General features: G+C 43.7%; 1 protein-coding gene across 2 annotated transcripts in view; it reads left to right on the forward strand.

Moving 5' to 3' along the window:
• The window catches only part of PDE7B (phosphodiesterase 7B), a 266,850-nt gene extending 248,641 nt beyond the window's left edge, over window positions 1-18,209 (forward strand). For both annotated transcript variants that reach the window (XM_045009804.1, XM_045009803.1), the window contains 4 exons: window positions 524-668; window positions 2,796-2,892; window positions 4,257-4,337; window positions 12,497-18,209. In XM_045009804.1, the coding sequence (XP_044865739.1) occupies window positions 524-668; window positions 2,796-2,892; window positions 4,257-4,337; window positions 12,497-12,714 (541 nt within the window). In that variant the 3' untranslated portion in view covers window positions 12,715-18,209. The remainder of the gene's footprint in view (window positions 1-523; window positions 669-2,795; window positions 2,893-4,256; window positions 4,338-12,496) is intronic.
• The last annotated feature ends 737 nt before the right edge of the window (window positions 18,210-18,946 follow it).

Here is an 18,946-nt window from a genome sequence, read left to right on the forward strand (position 1 = left end):
TTCACACGAACCACCAGTGTTAAGTTTTAATCACTGGTGGCTTGGGAAGAATGCAAACAGATTAGATAGAAAGGACAGGCTTTCTACCCCATTAGTAATTTCCTAAATCATCCAATCCCCTTCTTCTCAATCCTTCTTTAAAGAAATAATGTACAACGCCTTGGTGTTTGTGTGGCTGCCAGTCTAAAACCCTATGACATTAATTCTTCTAGATGCCTTTTGTGTTCACTCAATAACACATCCTGCTGTTCAGTTTGCATTCTTCACAATACTTTATGGAAGCTCCCTGGGCAATTTACACCAACATGATTATTCTACCACACAGCCTATGCCACATACATCCCAGTGCCAGCTAAACTGCTGGTCTCCTGCAAGCTATCCCAATGGAGAACAGTGAAGTGGAATCTGTCTGTTAGCTGGAGTCATCACATAATACTCAGAAGGAGGCAGGCTATGAAGTGGTTTAAAACCATTGATGTTCAACAATCCCATGTTCAAAAGGGCTCATTTTTCTTGCCTACAGCCAGGATATCGAACAGCAGCTGGGCTCCCTCATCTTGGCAACAGACATCAATAGACAGAATGAGTTTTTGACCCGGTTGAAAGCTCACCTCGAAAATAAGGATCTGAGATTGGAGGATGCACCAGACAGACATTTTATGCTGCAGGTACTTTTTTTTCCCCTTAAAGGAACAGTGTATGTATGTTAGCTCAGCCTCAGGGTACCCATTACCCGCCATCTTAACTGCTTTGCTGCTGTCACCTAGCATGTTTCAAAGCAAGCAAAAACATACCTCCAATACTTCCCCATGTACCAGGTGTTATGTTATAATCTGAATATAGCAGATGCAGCAAAGGATCAACTATTATTCACCTCTTGAGTTGCAGGCCACTTTGTCTCTTGCCACGTCTCTCTCCCCTTAACTATTTCCCCTGTCGTGGCAACTGCTACTTCAGCAGAGGGTAGGAAGCTCGGCCTCTTACTCCAGCCACTGACAATGCTTTTTCATAGAGGAGTTGGCAGTAGGTGCCCAAGCAGTGGTCACTTTGTTGATGCTTCTAATCTCCATCTGCATGGAGGAAACCACTGCCGTGGCAGTGCTTCCCCAGATAATGAAAGAACCAAAGCTAATTTAAAAATGGACTCAGATTGCTTCTTCCAGCTATACTGCAGTAGTTAATGGTATCTTCAGAACAAATTTCCACCCATTACATCACCTTCACTATTAACGTAAAGGTAGCTGTATGCTGCATTTTTTCTGTAGAAATAGCACCACACGACGCTACCTGCTCCTAAATAGCTTTTATCATACAAAACACCTCAAGTAATTCTCATCAGTTAAAAACAAACTCTAATTGCTGCCAGCTTAAAATACTTTGCTGAGGTACTGCTGGGGTCAGGTGAGGGAAGGAATGATATTCAGGTAACTACTCCTTCAGAAGAGTAATATATGTACTAGTTTGTCTGTCTTGCCTCCTTGAACAAAATGTCTTAGGCCTGGTTTCTTCATGGACCACTACATTTAGGCAATGGGTTTGTAATTATGCTTCACAACAGATCAGGCAAAATGATGGTGCAAAATGTAGCATGGGTTCCAGTGGAGAAAACACGAAAAACAACTGTGCTTTCCTGTGAAAATTCAGACTTGTGAATTGTGGGAGGGTGCTACCACTTCCTCAAGGTCTATTGGATTAAACTGACTGGCCTCAATATTACTTATAAAACATACTTTAGTAGTTTACTTCTTTATACCCATTTTACAGATGAGGAAACTGAGGCTCAGATAACATAAATGATTTTTTTATGGTCACAAAGCTAGTTAGTGTCCAGCCAGAATTAGAATGCAGGTCTCTTGATTTCTAGTCCCATGTCTAAATGACTTGAGTCCACGGTGCCTACCAAATAAGTTGCACCCTTTTTCCACCTCCATTTATTTTCTAGAAAGGAGGTAATGATTTTTAACATAGGTGAAATCTGCAATCTCTATGCCTTTGGCATCTGCACCAGCATTTTGCCCTATCTGTCATGAAGTCTAATAATAAACCCATCAACTAGATGTACTTTGTCCAGGAAGAAAGCACACAGAAGACATTTTGTTTCAAGGAGGCAAGACAGGCAGATTATTGCATATCTTACTCTTCTGAAGAAGCAGCAGCTACTTGATTATAATTCCTTCCCTTGCCAGTCCTACCCCAGCTCTACCTCAGCAAAACACTTTCAACTGCTAGCAAGGTGAAAACAAGTCAGGGGCAAACCAGAAGGTCCTATGCTTAGCTCAGTAAACAAAAACACAGCTGACCCCTCTGAGCTGACTGTATACACATATTAAACCCAAGCACAATCAAAGTGATATGTAAGGTCACTCACTGACACCATAAAGAAGTGATGCCTGAATAGTTTCACACTGGCTTGGCTCTTCATTTCCTTGTCCTCATTGATGAATGCCAAGGCAGGCAGTCAGCAGGAGTCAGCCTGAAGCTTTTGTTGGCTTGCCCACCACGAGTCATATCCAAGAGTCTGTGCACACTTGGAATGTGGTGCTTCTCTCGTTCTCGCTACTATAAAATGGGGCTCTGAATGAAGGTTTTGTTACAGGCTTGAATAAGTGCTGTTTCCTGAAGCGGCACATTTGGGCAGGGCTCAGTTTCTATAATGTATTCTTGAATCCATCTTGGCAGCAAGCTTGCAGGGCCCAGCAGTTTCACGGCACCTCAGAGTGCAATAAATTCACTGCTGAACGATTGCTAGCTAATAATTTCTTCTCCCCACCACCACTCTCCTCCTTTACTTTCAGATCGCGCTGAAGTGTGCTGACATTTGCAATCCTTGCCGGCTCTGGCAGATGAGCAAGCAGTGGAGTGAAAGGGTCTGTGAGGAATTCTACCGGCAAGGTTAGCCCTCTGACATACTGAATTCTCCTTTCACTTTGTTCTTTAAGGCACTAAATGTGACAAGAGAGAAATTGGCTAATCTCAAGTGGCATTTGCTCTGCAATCAACTACCCAATTCCCCCCCTGAAATCTCCCAAAAAAATATGACGACGAGCAGAAATGTGGCCTTATTTTGCATGTGGTTGGTAATGAGGGGCAAGAGGAGGAAATGAAACAGAAGAGAAGCGGGTATTTCTTTGATCTGATTGCCCCTGTAAGACGGTGTCAGTGAGGGGGGTTCTGCTGTGCCTTGAACCTTCAATTAACTGTACAAAATCTCTGGTCATTGTTATCCGCTCTGAGCTGGAAGTCCCATGGGTATGTAGTGCTCAGAAATTACACAGCCATCACTTGTTTTCCTTTGCTTTCCAAAATATAACTACAGTTCCTACCTTTAGAGTGTTACATTTGCTTTTTCCTTCTCCTCTACTTAAAGTTGCAGGGAAACTAGACACAGTCTGAACATGCTCATCACTAAGCCAAGTTCTAATGCAACCTAAATGTAAACATTTTCTAACCCCTACTGAGAGCAAAGCTAAACATGGTTTTTAAACATGGTAACGACATACCATTTGGCTCCATCTGCACAGGCCAGGCCAGACTGTGCTACAACACAGTGAGGATGTAGTGGAATTTAATCACTGTTAAATCCCTTTTTTAGTAGTATTAACAGAGCCTAAAGGAAGGGGTGAAGATGGTAGAAGAGCAAGCATAGTGCTCTGGCGTACTGAATTTATTGACATTTCATGTCCACTACAAATTTAAACCACAACTGAGCATGGTTGTCAGCAATAGCTGGCCTTTATAGGCAGTTTCACACCAGAGTAGTCACATGGTGGTAAAAACGCCCAAGCCCAATCCACACTACTCGTGCTTATACCACTGCTAACATTTCAAACTCTCATATACTTCATCCTGGGTTTTCTTAGCTGTGTTGTCCCGGAGAGAACAGCTGTCTCGGCAGGTCATGGATTGAGATACATTCCACTCTGATTTCTATGAACCAGAGGATCTTCCTGCTTACAGTCATTTCCTGTGACATCTTAAATTGTTGGTTTTATTTGTTTAGGCATGTATAACAGGCCTTGCCTCCGATTTCTAACTGCAGATTTCTATGTGGAACCATTGTATGATCATGTTGAGACTTGCAGTCTGTCTTTAAAATGGTGATGTCCATCAGGGCATCAAATGGAGATGAAATGTAAGGGTTAATGCAGAGGTTCAATTCTCCTAGGATTTGCTGTTCTATCCATATTATAAGGAATAAAAGATCATATTCAATATTGCCAAGTGGCAAAAATGTTGTTCTCCTTTCTTTTTGGTAGGTGATCTGGAACAAAAATTTGAATTGGAAATAAGCCCTCTTTGTAATCAGCAGAAGGACTCCATACCTAGTATACAAATTGGTGAGCTTAACTTTCATTCTTTTGTCTCTTTCACCTCCCTGAAGGTGCAACACAAGCTAAGCAGAAGATAGACGTGTAGTTTTATACCAAAAACTTCAATAACCCCAGGAGTAATATAGGATGAAAATAAAACCCATTTGCCAAGCAGGCCAGATAAACCGAGAGCAAGGCTGAGTCCAGCCGTAATATAAACAAGCAGAGGAGTGACACAGTGGCAGCACATGAGGATGAATGGTCCTCAAAGAGAAGTTCAGACAGTTGCAGCACGATCCCACTTGGTGGAATATGCCACTTGTTTGCTGTGATAGTCCTGAGTGAAGTAAAGTAAAGGGTTTCATGAAACCTTTTACCTATTTAGTGCCTCCCAGTTAAACTAACTCAAACCCTGCTTCCCATTCCGACCTCCCTCAAAAATCCCCACTAAATACTCCATAATCCAGTACTCATGCTGCAGTGGGTATGTAATCTAGTTAGCGAGCCAGCGGAAGATGGTTTCTCAAGGACTCTGAATGAATCATTCATTGTTTTCCATGAGTTCTCTAGAGTCCTGATTTTCCTCCTTTCCTTCTTCCTCCAAGTTCTCACACTGCAACCAACCATGCTCTGCCAAGACTAGCAGGCTGCAGTGCACTGAGCAGCAGGGGACAGGAGTGGATCCATTCAAAAGTGGCACAGGCTTTCCCTCCACCACAAGAACTGAATTTGCTGCCTTCACAGCCCTCCCATCCCAGAAAGTGGGCTGAAGGTTAAGCTCAGGCTCTAGTGCACTGTTTGTAGACCACCCCAACAGCCCATGGTTTATTCTTACTCAGTGTTTTCAAAATGCACCTCGTTTCAGACAATGTGCATGACTGAGCGGTTGTGTAACCTTTCAGATACTGTGCCAAACACTCACCACTGAAGAGCTGTGTTCTTTACATTTTGTTTGCTCCTTCTCCCCTACTCCAAGCCATGGAACACATGAGCTGGAAACAAGTTGAAAAACATGATAGTAAATAACTGATGATTTTGAATCTCCCTTTGTAATTGCTTTGAGTTGGGCAATTCTGATTCACTCCACCACTGAGATCAAGTTCATCTTAGCTGATATGAAACATTGCTTTGGATTGGAATAATCTTTTTCTACGGAGCAGCAGCATTAGTAACAGATTTCACAAAGAGTGAAATTGAAACAGACCTTTCTAGGTTGTGAGATTCACATAGGGAATACAAATAATTATGTTAGCAGTGGCTAAAGAAGGCAATACTAGAAAAACCAAGGGACATTCAGCTCTTCACCTTGTTGGGTTCAGACCATACACCTAATAGCACCATTGGTTCCAGCAGGCACTGACACACAGCAATGATTTTAGTTGTACCAGCCCTTTCCCAATGTACATTTCAGGAGTTATTACCTTCGTGAGGTTGGGATTATATATCAATGGCAACATTCAGGCATATAGGTTTATTTGTCCAAAACATTGCTTCACTTTTTCTCTCTTACCATATGTGTGAGAGGCAGACCTCTGAGAAAGCCACCAGATGCCAGAAAGCAAGGAACCAGGAGTCAGAAAACCCCAGTTCTAATTCTAGATTTGACACTCTCCTTTTCTGACCTTTGACCTTATTGGGCCTCAGTTTCCCTATTTGTAAGGCAGAGATAACCATAGCTATTCATACAGGTGTTATGAGGAGTAATAAATGTCTGAAGCTGTTCTGGGCCAGCTGCTAACTACCTTTATTTTTCTTATTTCAGTGAAAATTAGAGCCTTTTTTTTAAGCGGCTCCGATTTCTTCTCAGACTAAGTTTGTGAAGATAAATGATGGAAGTAATACAGTATTGGCAGAAATATATAAGCAAAGAGCTCAAAAGTATATGTATACACATAGTTTACTGAATTATATATAAATTAATATTCCAGAATGCCACTTACTATGAAAATGAGTAAATATAATTTTAAAAAAGATATATTATCTTTTTAAAATACAGCAGAACATCTCTGATCAGCACTACTTCACACAATATGGTTGTTTCACCTTGTTTCTCAGCTAAGATTGAAGAGGAAAGTGCTATAGCGCAGTCTCATTAGAATATTAAGACTTGATTGATGATATGTGTAATACTTCTGAATAGTAGTAAATGTTCTATTTTGTAACAGTAAACTACATATGTCTGATGAACAGAGCACATTTTACGATGCATTATGCTTGCATTGTGTTGGTTCATTTAGTTACAAAATTCTTTTAATCTGCAGTGGGTCTCCCAGTCAGCAGTGCAAATTTATAAACATCTCCTATGTTGCATTATTACACAACCAGTGCAATCAATAGCTTCAGGAGAAACTGAAAGCAGAACTTTAGTTTTACAGCCTACTTTTGAGATCAAACTACAGTCATGGCCTTCATTTGTTTTCTCTTCCATCAAAAGTGATTTTGGTCATATAAAGAAGTATTAAATCCTCCTCAGATAGAGATGTTCTTAAAATATTCATTGTGCCTGCTGCAGGGTGAAAAGTGATGTGGATGATAAAATCCCTCCCCTCTATCCATGGGTTCAAAAAATGATACCTTCCCAAGGCCTGGTCTACACTAGGACTTTAATTCGAATTTAGCAGCGTTAATTCGAATTAACCATGCACCCGTCCACACCAGGAAGCCATTTAGTTCGACCTAGAGGGCTCTTTAGTTTGAATTCGGTACTCCACCCCGACGAGGGGAGTAGCGCTAAATTCGACATGGCTATGTCGAATTAGGCTAGGTGTGGATGCAAATTGAACTTACTAGCTCCGAGAGCTATCCCACAGTGCACCACTCTGTTGACGCTCTGGACAGCAGTCCAAGCTTGGATTCTCTGACCAGCCACACAGGAAACGACCCGGGAAAATTTGAATTCCTTTTTCTGTCTGGGCACTTTGAATCTCATGTCCTGGTTGGACATCGGGGCGAGCTCAGCAGCACCTGCAACGATGCAGAGCTCTCCAGCAGAGGAGTCCATGCAATCCCAGAATAGAAAGAGGTCCCCAGCATGGACAGACCGTGAAGTCCTGGATCTGATCGCTATGTGGGGCGATGAGTCTGTGCTTTCGGAGCTGCGCTCCAACAAACGGAATGCAAAGACCTACGAGAAGGTCTCCAAAGCCATGAGAGACAGAGGATACAGCCGGGATACAACGCAGTGCCGCGTGAAAATCAAGGACCTGAGACAAGGCTACCAAAAAGTCAGAGCGGCAAACGGACGCTCCGGAGCACAGCCCCAGACCTGCCGCTTCTACGAGGCACTGCATGCCATTCTAGGTGGGTCTGCCACCACTGCCCCACCAGTGACCGTGGACTCTGAGTATGGGACAGTGTCGAGGGGCAGTTCCTCGGCGATGTTCGCCAATGGGGAAGATGAGGAAGGGTTTGTGGAGGACGACGCAGGTGACAGCGCTTACAATACCACTTTCCCCGACAGCCAGGATCTCTTCATCACCCTGACAGAGATCCCCTACCAACCCTCCCCGGCCGTTAACCCGGACTCAGAATCAGGGGAAGGATCAGTCGGTAAGTGCTATAAACATGGAAACATTTATTTTTTAAAAAACAGGAATAAAAAATATGTAAAAACTATATAAAACCTTTTGCTTTAAAAACTATATAAAGAGAAGGTCCACAAAGATAGGGATGGAACAGAAATCCTCCTGGGACAGTTCCACGAAGCTCTCGGAGAGCAGCTCGAAAAGTCTCCGCAGGAGGTTCCTGGGGAGAGGTGCCTTATTTGGTGCTCTGTGGAAGCACACTCTTCCGCGCCAGCCCATCCTAATGTACAGCGGAATCATTGCCTCCACCAGCATTGCAGCGTACGGTCCTGGTCTGTGCAGGGATTCGAGCAGCATCCTCTCTCTCTCTCTCTCTCCGAGTGACCCGCCTCAGGGTAATCTCGTTCGGCGACTGCTGCATCTAATTAGGGCAATTAGTGTACTGTTACTATTGTGAATGCTTGACTTTTACTTTGCATAGCAATGACCTTCGCTTAACAGCCACGTGTTGGAGGCCACAGAGGAAAAGCATACAGTGATCTTTCCCGTGCACAGCCGTGAGGGGCTGGAACAGGGTCAGACTTTATGCTTTACAGATTGCCTTCAGCGGGAGGGCACAGCTATCCATTAACTGTTAAGCAGCCTATAGTGTAGTGCTTACCAGGCCTGGCTGCTACACGGATTCAGCTGTACCACCCCGCTTGTCCGATCTCCTGTGCAAGACTGCAGCCAATGAAAGCGTATTCCGAAATCTCGAACTTGTCCTGAGAGCTCGTGAGACTAGGTGCCCTGCATGGTCTTGTTCACAGAAACTGACTAGACTGTGTTCAGTGTTCGCAAACATGTATCTTTGGAAGGAAATCACTTCCTTTTTCCCATCACACAGCTGCGGCTCTTTCACGAACTGCCTCGGCATCCCCCTCACAGAGGCTGGCGCAGATTAGGCGGCGAAAGAAAAAGACTAGGGACGACATGTTCTCGGAACTGATGGCCTGCTCCAGAGCCGAGGCGGCCGAGCAGAGACAGTGGAGGGAGACCCTATGTCAGCACCAGCGCTCACACAGCGAACGGGAGGACAGGTGGCGGCAGGAAGACCAGCAGGCGACTCAAACGCTGCTTGGGCTAATGAGGGAGCAAACGGACACGCTCCGGCGCCTTGTAGATGTTCTGCAGGACTGCAGGCAGGAGCAGAGAGCCCCCCTGAACTGTATCTGCAACCGCCTTCCCCCGCCACAAAGTCCTGTCCCCCCCTCACCAAAAATCACAAGAAGGAGGGGCGCTAGGGGCCGTGAAAACTGTCACTCCACCCCAGCAGAGCGCTCATGTACCAAACAGCTCTCATTCCCTAAAGTGTGAGAAGTGCTTCCCTTCCTGGATCACCCAGTACCAAATCCAAGTTTCATCCCCCCACTGTGTAGTTGAGTATTAAAAGTAGTTTGTTGTTATTCACTGTTTCCGTCACGTTTTCCTTGTCAGAAGACTTTGTGTGAAGGGGGGGGAGGGGTTTTTTAATTGCATAGGACAGCCTCCATTACCAGGGTACAGACTTGGGGGCAGGATCAACAGCAGGACACACACAGACTGCAGTCACTAGGCACTAGGGTCATTCTGGGAGGTGAATGCTGCCCCGGGTCAGTCTGTGAGGTGTATGCTGCCCCAGGGTCCTAGCGCCTGACATCCACAAATGGCAAGGCAGGCTGCCCTTACCATGCCCTTCCCCCCTAGCCACGAGTCTCTCCGATGCCCTGAGCCCCAGCAAGAGCCCTCATCCACGGACACATACTCACCCTTCCCACACACCCCTCACCCCTTCCTACGCCCCAACCCCCAGTCCAGAGCCTGCATCCAAACTCCGTCCCAAAGACGGCACCCCTCACCCCTTCCTGCAAACCCACCCCTTCCTGCACACCCACCTGCAACCGTCCTCCCCCCAGAGACCGCTGTAGGAGCAGGAGCCTGTCATTCCTCTAGTGTAGAAGCGGTCTGGACATCAGTGCACACCGTACCCACCACAGTCCGCGTCCATGTTTCAACCCTTGAACAGGAATTCATAATTAAAGAAAACTTTATTAATAATCAGTGTTCCATTAAAGTTATTTTAAAACGTGTGTTGGAAGGGGGAAACCTGGAGAACGGGGTATGTAACCGCAGATCGAAGTCAACAGTCACTGAAACAGGCTCAGGTTCAGCTTCTCTGTAAATCAACTGGAGAGTCATAGGTTACCCTGCTCTCCGAGGAACCTATCTTTCAAAGCCTCCCGGATGCACAGCGCTTCCCGCTGGGATCTTCTATCGGCACGACTGTCTGGCTGAGCGTAATCAGCAGCCAGGCGATTGGCCTCAACCTCCCATCCAGCCATAAAGGTCTCCCCCTTGCTCTCACAGAGATTGTGGAGCACACAGCAAGCAGCAATAACAACGGGGGTATTTTTTTCGCTGAGGTCCGAGCGAGTCAGTAAGCTCCGCCATCTCCCCTTGAGACGTCCGAAAGCACACTCCACCACCATTCTGCACTTGCTCAGCCGGTAATTGAAGAGTTCCTTCTCACTGTCCAAGGCGCCTGTATAGGGCTTCATGAGCCAGGGCATTAGCGGGTAGGCTGGGTCCCCGAGGATCACTGTAGGCATCTGCACATCCCCAACCGTTATTTTGTGGTCCGGGAAGAAACTACCTGCCTGGAGGCGTTTAAACAGACCAGAGTTCCTGAACACACGCGCGTCATGAACCTTGCCCGGCCACCCCACGTAGATGTTGGTAAAACGTCCCCTATGGTCCACCAGTGCTTGCAGCACCATAGAAAAGTAGCCCTTTCGGTTAATGTACTCGCTGGCCTGGTGGGCCGGTCCCAGGATAGGGATGTGAGTCCCATCTATAGCCCCACCGCAGTTTGGGAATCCCATCGCGCCGAAGCCATCTATGACGACCTGGACGTTTCCCAGGGTCACTACCTTTGAGAACAGTTGCTCAACGATTGCGTGGGCTACTTGCATCACAGCAACCCCCACGGTAGATTTGCCCACGCCAAAGTGGTTCGCTACTGACCAGTAGCTGTCTGGCGTTGCAAGTTTCCAGAGGGCTATGGCCACTCGCTTCTGCACAGTCAGGGCTGCTCGCATCCGGGTGTCCTGGCGCTTAAGGGCAGGGGACAGCAAGTCACAGAGTTCAAGGAAAGTGCCCTTACGCATCCTGAAGTTCCGCAGCCACTGTGATTCATCCCAGACCTGCAGCACTATGCGGTCCCACCAGTCCGTGCTTGTTTCCCGGGCCCAGAATCGCCGTTCCACACCATGAACTTGACCCATTGCCACCATGATCTCCACTGCGTGGCGTACCCTGCTTTGTGAGAGGTCTGCGCCACTCTGTGACTTCCTGTCCTCACCGCGCTGCCGGAGCCTCCTCGCCTGATTTCTCAGCAGCTGACTGTGGAAGAGGTGGACGATAAGGTGCGAGGAGTTGACAACGGCCATAAGTGCAGCGATGATCGCAGCGGGCTCCATGCTCGCAGTGCTGTGGCGTCCGAGCTGTAACCGACCAGAGAAGGGCGCGAACAGATTTCCCGCCGGCGCTTTCAAGGAGAGACGGCGGGAGTGATGGTTCAATGATGACAGTTACCCAAACCCACCGTCGACACATTTTTCCTCCCAGCATGCATTGGGGGGAAATCCCAGGATTCCAATGGGCAGCGGGGAGTGCGGGAACTGTGGGATAGCTTCCCACAGTGCACCGCTTCCAAAGTCGACACTGGCCCCGTTACTGTGGACTCACACAGTCGAACTAGTGTATTTAGTGTGGATACACAACTTCGACTTCATAAGGTCGATTCCACAAATTCGAATTAAGTTGCTTCGAAATAGTCTTGTAGTGTAGACGTACCCCAAGATTCAGAGATACTAGGTCATTTCCATGTTATAGCCCAACATACAGCTCTAGCCCACTAGCCTGGTATGCACACTGCCATACACAAAAGGGCCCTTCTGTGACCTCTTAATCCAGTTTATGTTTCAAGAACCCACAGCCTCTGACTAAACAGAACCAAAACCCAAAACATTAATTGTGCTGCTGCAGCTCTTTCCAAATAAGAGCATAAGTTCATTTTTGACTCAGGGATTTGCACTTGGACTAAGCTTTGTATACACACACACACACACACACACACACACACACACACACACACACACACACACACACACACACACACACACACACACACACACACACACACACACACACACACACACACACACACACACACACACACACACACACACACACACACACACACCCTATCTTGAACAACCATTCAAGGGAAGGATACAAATCAGCTGCTTAAAAAAAAGTCTAATATAGGTAGAGTAGAATTGTACACAGTAAGTGAGAGAATATTTTAGAGCGATTTCAGGACAGGAGGTTGCCTAAAAAGGGTGCTGTCTTATACAGGTTTCAATTATTATACAGACAGAGCCAGCCAGTCTGACTTTGCAATGGTCCTAGAGGATACATATTCCATAAGCATCAGTTTAAGGGTGTGAGTTAGAGGCTTATTTGTTATTTGTCTCTGGGGTTCTGTGACTTTGTTCACTGCACTTTAACCACCCAAAGTGCAGGGAAAGGCATTTGGTGAATGATACTGCTCCTTACATGTCTTGTCTCGTGTTTCCCCAGGTTTCATGACCTACATTGTAGAGCCACTCTTTGAGGAATGGGCCAAGTTTACAGGAGACACTCCCCTATCCGAAAATATGCTAAGCCATCTCAGGAGGAACAAGGCCAAGTGGAGGAGTTTGCTCCACAAGCAACACAGCAGTAGCCAGCGCAATGACCACTCAGGTCAAGTGACTGAAAATGAAGAGCAAACTTTAAATGAAGGCGACATCCCATAGTGCCAGTTTTGACTCTTCCTTATAGTACGGCTGCATCTTCTTTGTTAGTCACAACAGTAAGCCAAATCGTCAGGAACTGCGAGGCCATCATCAACAATGTGGAAAGGGAAGAAAAAGGGAAGCAGAAGCTATAAGGGTCATCATGAATAAACCCACCCTACTTCTGGGTTTCAATCTGAGCTCCTTTGAATTCACTCTCTCCTCTTCCTTATCCTTCCACATATATCTGAAGCCATTCATCACTTCTGATCATTAACTGCTTGAATAAGGAACTCCGTTCAGTAGTGATGAAGCTGGGCCAGTAAGTGGCTACCAACTAACGGGGAGGATTAGAGAGAAAGCATGGGAGACGTCAACATATTTCATTCACCCTGGCTCATATTGTGACAGGTAGCTGTATATAGGCCCAGAGCGCCATACACAGTTTTAAGTCTGGCAGCTGGACTGCGCATTAAACCACCAGCATCTTCAGAACTCAGAGGACATTGGCTGAGTGGGAGTGCACAGAGGAGAGAATCTCATCATTTTAATAATTAAAATAATTAAAAAACCTTTTTAACTTTTGTATTCTGTGCACTAGACAACAGATCAAGAAACCTTGGACCGAGGTAACTCTATGTACATACAACTCAAGTGGGACAAGGCTCATTTGGTTAATCATTTTTATGCCACTTTAACTAAGAGACGAATATCTTCTCCCTGGAGAGAACAGCAGTCCCTAGCAAATGAAAGGGAAGGTGTTGTACAGTCTAAACCTTTGCAACATTACCAGATCTATCCTTTTGATGACTCTGTTTCAATTACATGTTTATATCCATGTGTACATTGTCTGTAAATACAAAGCGCTACTGATTCCCATGCCAAAATACTGAAGTATTATGGGATTGCTACCTGTATAAACAATGGCACTGTGAACAGAATACTGTTAGTTTTAATACAAGAGAAAGCATTTGTAAATATGGTATAGAGTTTATTAATACACTGTTGTTTGCAGATAAAGGCCTTAACTTTTAGCATCCTTCACTGCTAGCTGTTCAGATCATAGCATCTGAACTCTCTTTTCATTTTCAGCCTTCCAGCAGAGGTCATAAAAGAATGAAATCTGTGAGGGCATTTTCTGCAAACTTCACATGCATTCCATATGAATTCATATTGTTTAATCCATGGCATAGTGCACACTCAATCTAATCAGATGCTTCACAAAGCCTGAAGATATTTTTTTTAAACCACAGCAATATTACACAATCTATTTTACAGTTCAAACTGGTAAACATATAGTCATGAGTTTTGATTTTTTATTAAGTAGCAGAGTAGTCTACAGTGCCAGACACACCCAAGTGAGGGTTGGATGCTGGTTTTGATCCTGGCATTCTGGCAGTTCTAGATTCCATTTGCTTTCTCAAATGATGCAGAACTGTAATGTCACTTTTTATTTATTTATTTTTTAGGCTTTAGATAAGTTTTTAGGTATTTCCCCCCATCTTAATAAAAATACTTTACCCAGCTTTTATCATTTTTAAATCTCACTTAATGAATGAAAATATGTTGTAGCCAATCTAGTAAATTCCTGCTTAACTATTACTGGCAGTAGTTATGTGGGAGCTTCCCCTTCTCACTTCCAATATTTTTGAAAGATATGTATTGTAGCCTACCCCATAAACATCCTCTGTTGGGACATTCATTGGAACCTGTTCCTTAAGTTCCTCCAGTCAGATGAGACTTTGAGCTGGGGCACTAACTCGTGTTAGTCAGGTGTTTGTTTTTAGCGTGTTACTCTGATAGCAAGTGCAATGCTGTTACAGAACTATTTTTTCTACTCAAAAGATTGTCAATCTTATTTAAAGAAAGAGTTTTCTGTTAGAAAGCTGTCCTCCATTTCAGGCTCCATAGTAGTACAATTGTATTGTCTGACATGATTGCCTTGGAGAGAGAGCAACATAGGCCAACACAGTTTATAGAGAACGTTTGAAAATGATGTGTTTACTCTTGGTGTAAAAGTGCAAGGTAATAAGGGATATTTTAATTATAAAAAGGCCTAATGTTGTTAGAGGTAAAATTTTCATACTCATAAGAGATCCAATCAATTAAGGGCATAATCTAAGTTTTAGTAAAGAAGGCTATGCCTGTAATCAGTAATATATGTGTAGAAGCAATTAGTGGAGAAGGGGACTGAAGCACATAGTGAAGTATAAAGATGAAATTTAGATAACACTGGAAAGATGAAGCATGTTGGGCCAGATAGCTTGGTCCTCTCCTATCATTTTATATTGTGTAGCAGCAGATAATGGACAATGAGAACAGTTTTCTTCCTCAAGCCTTCCAAGCAGGACACACATCACATTGCAGTTTGCTATCTGATCTTACTAACAGGGCCTGCAATTCAGGGAGGGAGGAACCACTGCTTAAGTAGTGGAACAAGAGTATGTTCCCTTCCTTCCAAAACACAATTGTTGCCTTTTCCGTGATCGAAATGAATGCCCCTTCTATTGTTTGTTAGCCTGCACTGCTGCATTCTTTTAGGACCTATTTTTCCTCCTGATACTTCATAGCTTTAGAATAAGTCAGGACATGTGTTACTCACAACACAGAGCCCTTGAAGGATAAACAGCACTTTAGAAGATAAAAAGCCTGCCTAAGTCCCTCCAGAAGTGGGAAAGAGAATGTCCCTTCCCTTTTGTTTGTTTTTAATTATAAATGTAACCTCTCTCCCGTTAGTTTGGAAGACTTTTTTTTAAAGCTGTTCTATAGCTTTGAATGAAACAAGTCTATTCAATATTGTATGTTGCCAGCTGTTTCTGTTGCTACATGGTAGAGATAGTTAGATCATTGTGGCATTTCATACTTTAATTTGCTGTTCTGAGGAGTTTGTAGAAAATAGATCCTGGGGCAGATCTTTGCACAGTCAGAGGCCTGCTATGATGTCCACAGTACAATCTGGACTTTTGTTATTAGCACCTAAAATCTGTTATTCATGTCAACCCTTAAAAAGTTAAAGTTCCTAACTACTCTAAACTGAAAGAGCTGCTCTTAAAAATAGATGAGGACTTCTTTTCATGAAACTGAAATGCACACACCTGCAAAGTTGCAAACAATAACCTTTACTAGTGAAACAATACTTGAAAGAAATTCAGGCTGGCTTCAGCATCTACCTAAATGACATGTAAATCAAAGGAATTATACTAGCCATGGTCTATCTAAGCCAGTTTGCCTCAGGTGCTCCAGACTGGTTCACATCAAAAGAGGGCTGTGAAGTGAGCCCTGGGAGCAGCTGCCTGCCAACCAGACAGTTTTGGGCTCTGTGCTGAAAAGCAGGAATTCTGGGTGAGTTCCACCATTTATTTTCCCCATAGAAGACGTCTGACTGCACTTGATGCACTCAGTTCAACCCCACCAGCAATTAAATATACACTGTTGATTCATGTGTTATATATTGTCTTGTTTGGAGCACAGAAATACTTGTAAAACCCCAGGCTGGGAATGGGGCAATAGAATGGAAAGGTAGGGAAAAATGAAACATTTGCACAGAAGAGGAGGACATGGACTTTTGTCCCATTAGCTGCATTTGACACTTTATAGAAGACCTATGTACATTAATTCTTACTTCTTCTAAGATGGCCTTTTGGGGCTGCACAGCTCAAGTTCAAGAGTTTTCCAGTTGGGTTCGCTTTTTAGAAGCACATACTGAAAAGAGCTCTCAAGCATACTCCTACACAAAAAATATATATCTTGGTTAAAACCCACATTTGTTTTCTTAAAGGAACGATTATGTACTGCCGTAGATGTGAATGCTGTAATTAAAAATTAAATAAAGCAAGGAAAATAGTTTAATTAGACTATTAGCCTTGATTCATAAAGCATATAAGCATGTTTTTTGCTATATCAGAGCCTTAAATAGCAGCAGAGGATCAGCATTTAGACCACTAATGAAAGAAAGAGGAAAGCAATACAGAAGTAAACATGAGAGAGAGAGAGACATTGCAGCGGGTCACTGTTTTAGCCCAAGACATTCTTCATATTTTAAACAAAACAAATGTAAGAAAAGTAGACAAGTTACAGTAGCAGCCAAAGGACTCATTAGCACAACACAATAATGTAGGCCACTACGCACAACATGGTGGAAGAAAGAGTGTAGATTTAGAATCCGTGTCACCAGAGTTGGTGACTGGCCAAAAATGATATGAGCTGGCTTTCCATCTGACTTACTGTGCATTGCGGAGCACCTCAAGGCTTCAGATAAAACATGATTTAGATGAAGGAGACAGCCTACAAATAAGCATTGAAAAGGCTATAGCATAAGGCTCCCCAGCCCCGAAACACAGGAAGCTTGGTCAGCATTCTCATGGAGCACAACAAAAGGAGAAGTGACAGAATATGCGTTAAACAAGTAGGATTGTACTGCACATCTTTCTTCAAACAACACCCAAAACAATTACCAAGCAAGGGTCAAACCAACCAAAAAGGGACCTATTTGATTTAATACAGCAAGTAGAATAGATGTCCTACTGGCTCTTTTCTTTCTATGATTGTTTTAACTTGTGCAGTTCATTAAGCCTATATTGTAAGGTTGTATGAAAGAAATTCCATTTACACCACTAGCAGCACACTAAATGAAATGGACCATCTGTCACATAGCATCACAGACACTTCACTAGCCCTTAGTGTTAGTAGCCTCCACAGTCTAAGTCACCCAAAACCAAGAAAAAAAGCCCAACAGCTCTCATGGGAGCAGCGATCCCAGTCATGGCTGACCACCACACAAGCTGTAGTAGTGATGACTTCCATCAGGCCAGTCAGTCAGCATTCCAACCACAATTTATTCCCTGCTGATAGCCAGTCTGTGTCACTGAACTGAGCTGGATATAAGATGGTCCCTTTGGCCTGACTTGTGTCACAGAAGATCAGTACTTGTAATTCATTGGTAATTATGCATAAAGGTTTGTGTTATGTTAATTTTGTTTTTACAGTAGAAGATTAAATCTGAACTAACCAAGCATGCAAATACAAAACAAAAAACAAAAAAAAAGGCAAGCTGTACTGCAAGAATATGTACATTTTACTTTCCCGTTGGTGCAAACAATCATTTATTGCTATAAGCCATCCTATATTTTAGGTACACAAACTTTTACATGCAGCGCATAAAAAGTTTGACATGGATGTACAGTATATTCTGTTAATCTTTGAACACAAAATTGTATAGAAACGTCATGTTTATTGTAAAATGTATTACATAGCCATACACATACCTAATACAACTACATAAGCTAAATCCTGGTGCCAGAGAAATCAGCTTCCATTGACTTCAATTGGACTAGGATTCTGCTCATGTGTGTGTGTGCACGTCATGTATAAGAAGCTGAAAGGAAGTAACAGATTGTGTGAAAATTCTGTGACTGCTATGCAGTGATGCCAAGAATTAAACGAGAGACTTAACTGTATCTTTTTTGTTTTACCTACTGCTGTAAGTATTCATCATGTCAAAGGATGACAATAAAAAGATTCACAGAATGACATGTAGCTGAAGTTTATTGGTAGAAGAAACAGTTGTCCGTGAAACATTTGCTTAACACTTGCTAAAATTTTCTGACTTGACAAGGCAGTCAGAATTCTTCCTCCCTCCCCCAGCCCACCCCACCCACTAAGCTACCAATTTGCCTGTATATTGTTTATGGGAAACACAGTGGCCCAAATTCATCACTAAAGTGACTCCATGTATTTAACTGTAGATGCACCAGGGAAAAATTTTGTCAATTGTTTCTGTGTCTTTGTCCTAAAGATGTAATATGTGGATTTTCCACAGGGCTAAATGTCCAGAGTTATAACAGCTAGTAATAAAATGAGAGCTTTGGAAGGGAGAAAAAACCTCTTGCTTCAGGGCTTAAGCCAATCTCTAACCATTACAGTCTAAAATAAGACTTTAATTTGAGGGGGCAAATTATGTCACATCTACCTACTGTGGAGTTTCTTGCACCTGCCTCTGAAGCAACTCAGGCTACACACTGTCAAATAGAGGATACTGGCCTAGCTGGACTACTGGTCTGATCCAGTAGGTAATTCTTATCTTCCCATTGCAAGGAAATGTGTCACTAACATGTGTTCCTGTAGCAGAGGCTTTTGACATTTCACAGATTCTTAAAATACATCAGTAAATGTTCACTGGTGCTTTCAGTTTGTACTTGTAAAACTAGCTAATAGCTGCATGTGTGCAAATAAAATACAGATTGCGGGAGGACAA

Source organism: Mauremys mutica, chromosome 3, assembly GCF_020497125.1.
Source record: "Mauremys mutica isolate MM-2020 ecotype Southern chromosome 3, ASM2049712v1, whole genome shotgun sequence".
NCBI classification, from domain to species: domain Eukaryota; kingdom Metazoa; phylum Chordata; order Testudines; family Geoemydidae; genus Mauremys; species Mauremys mutica.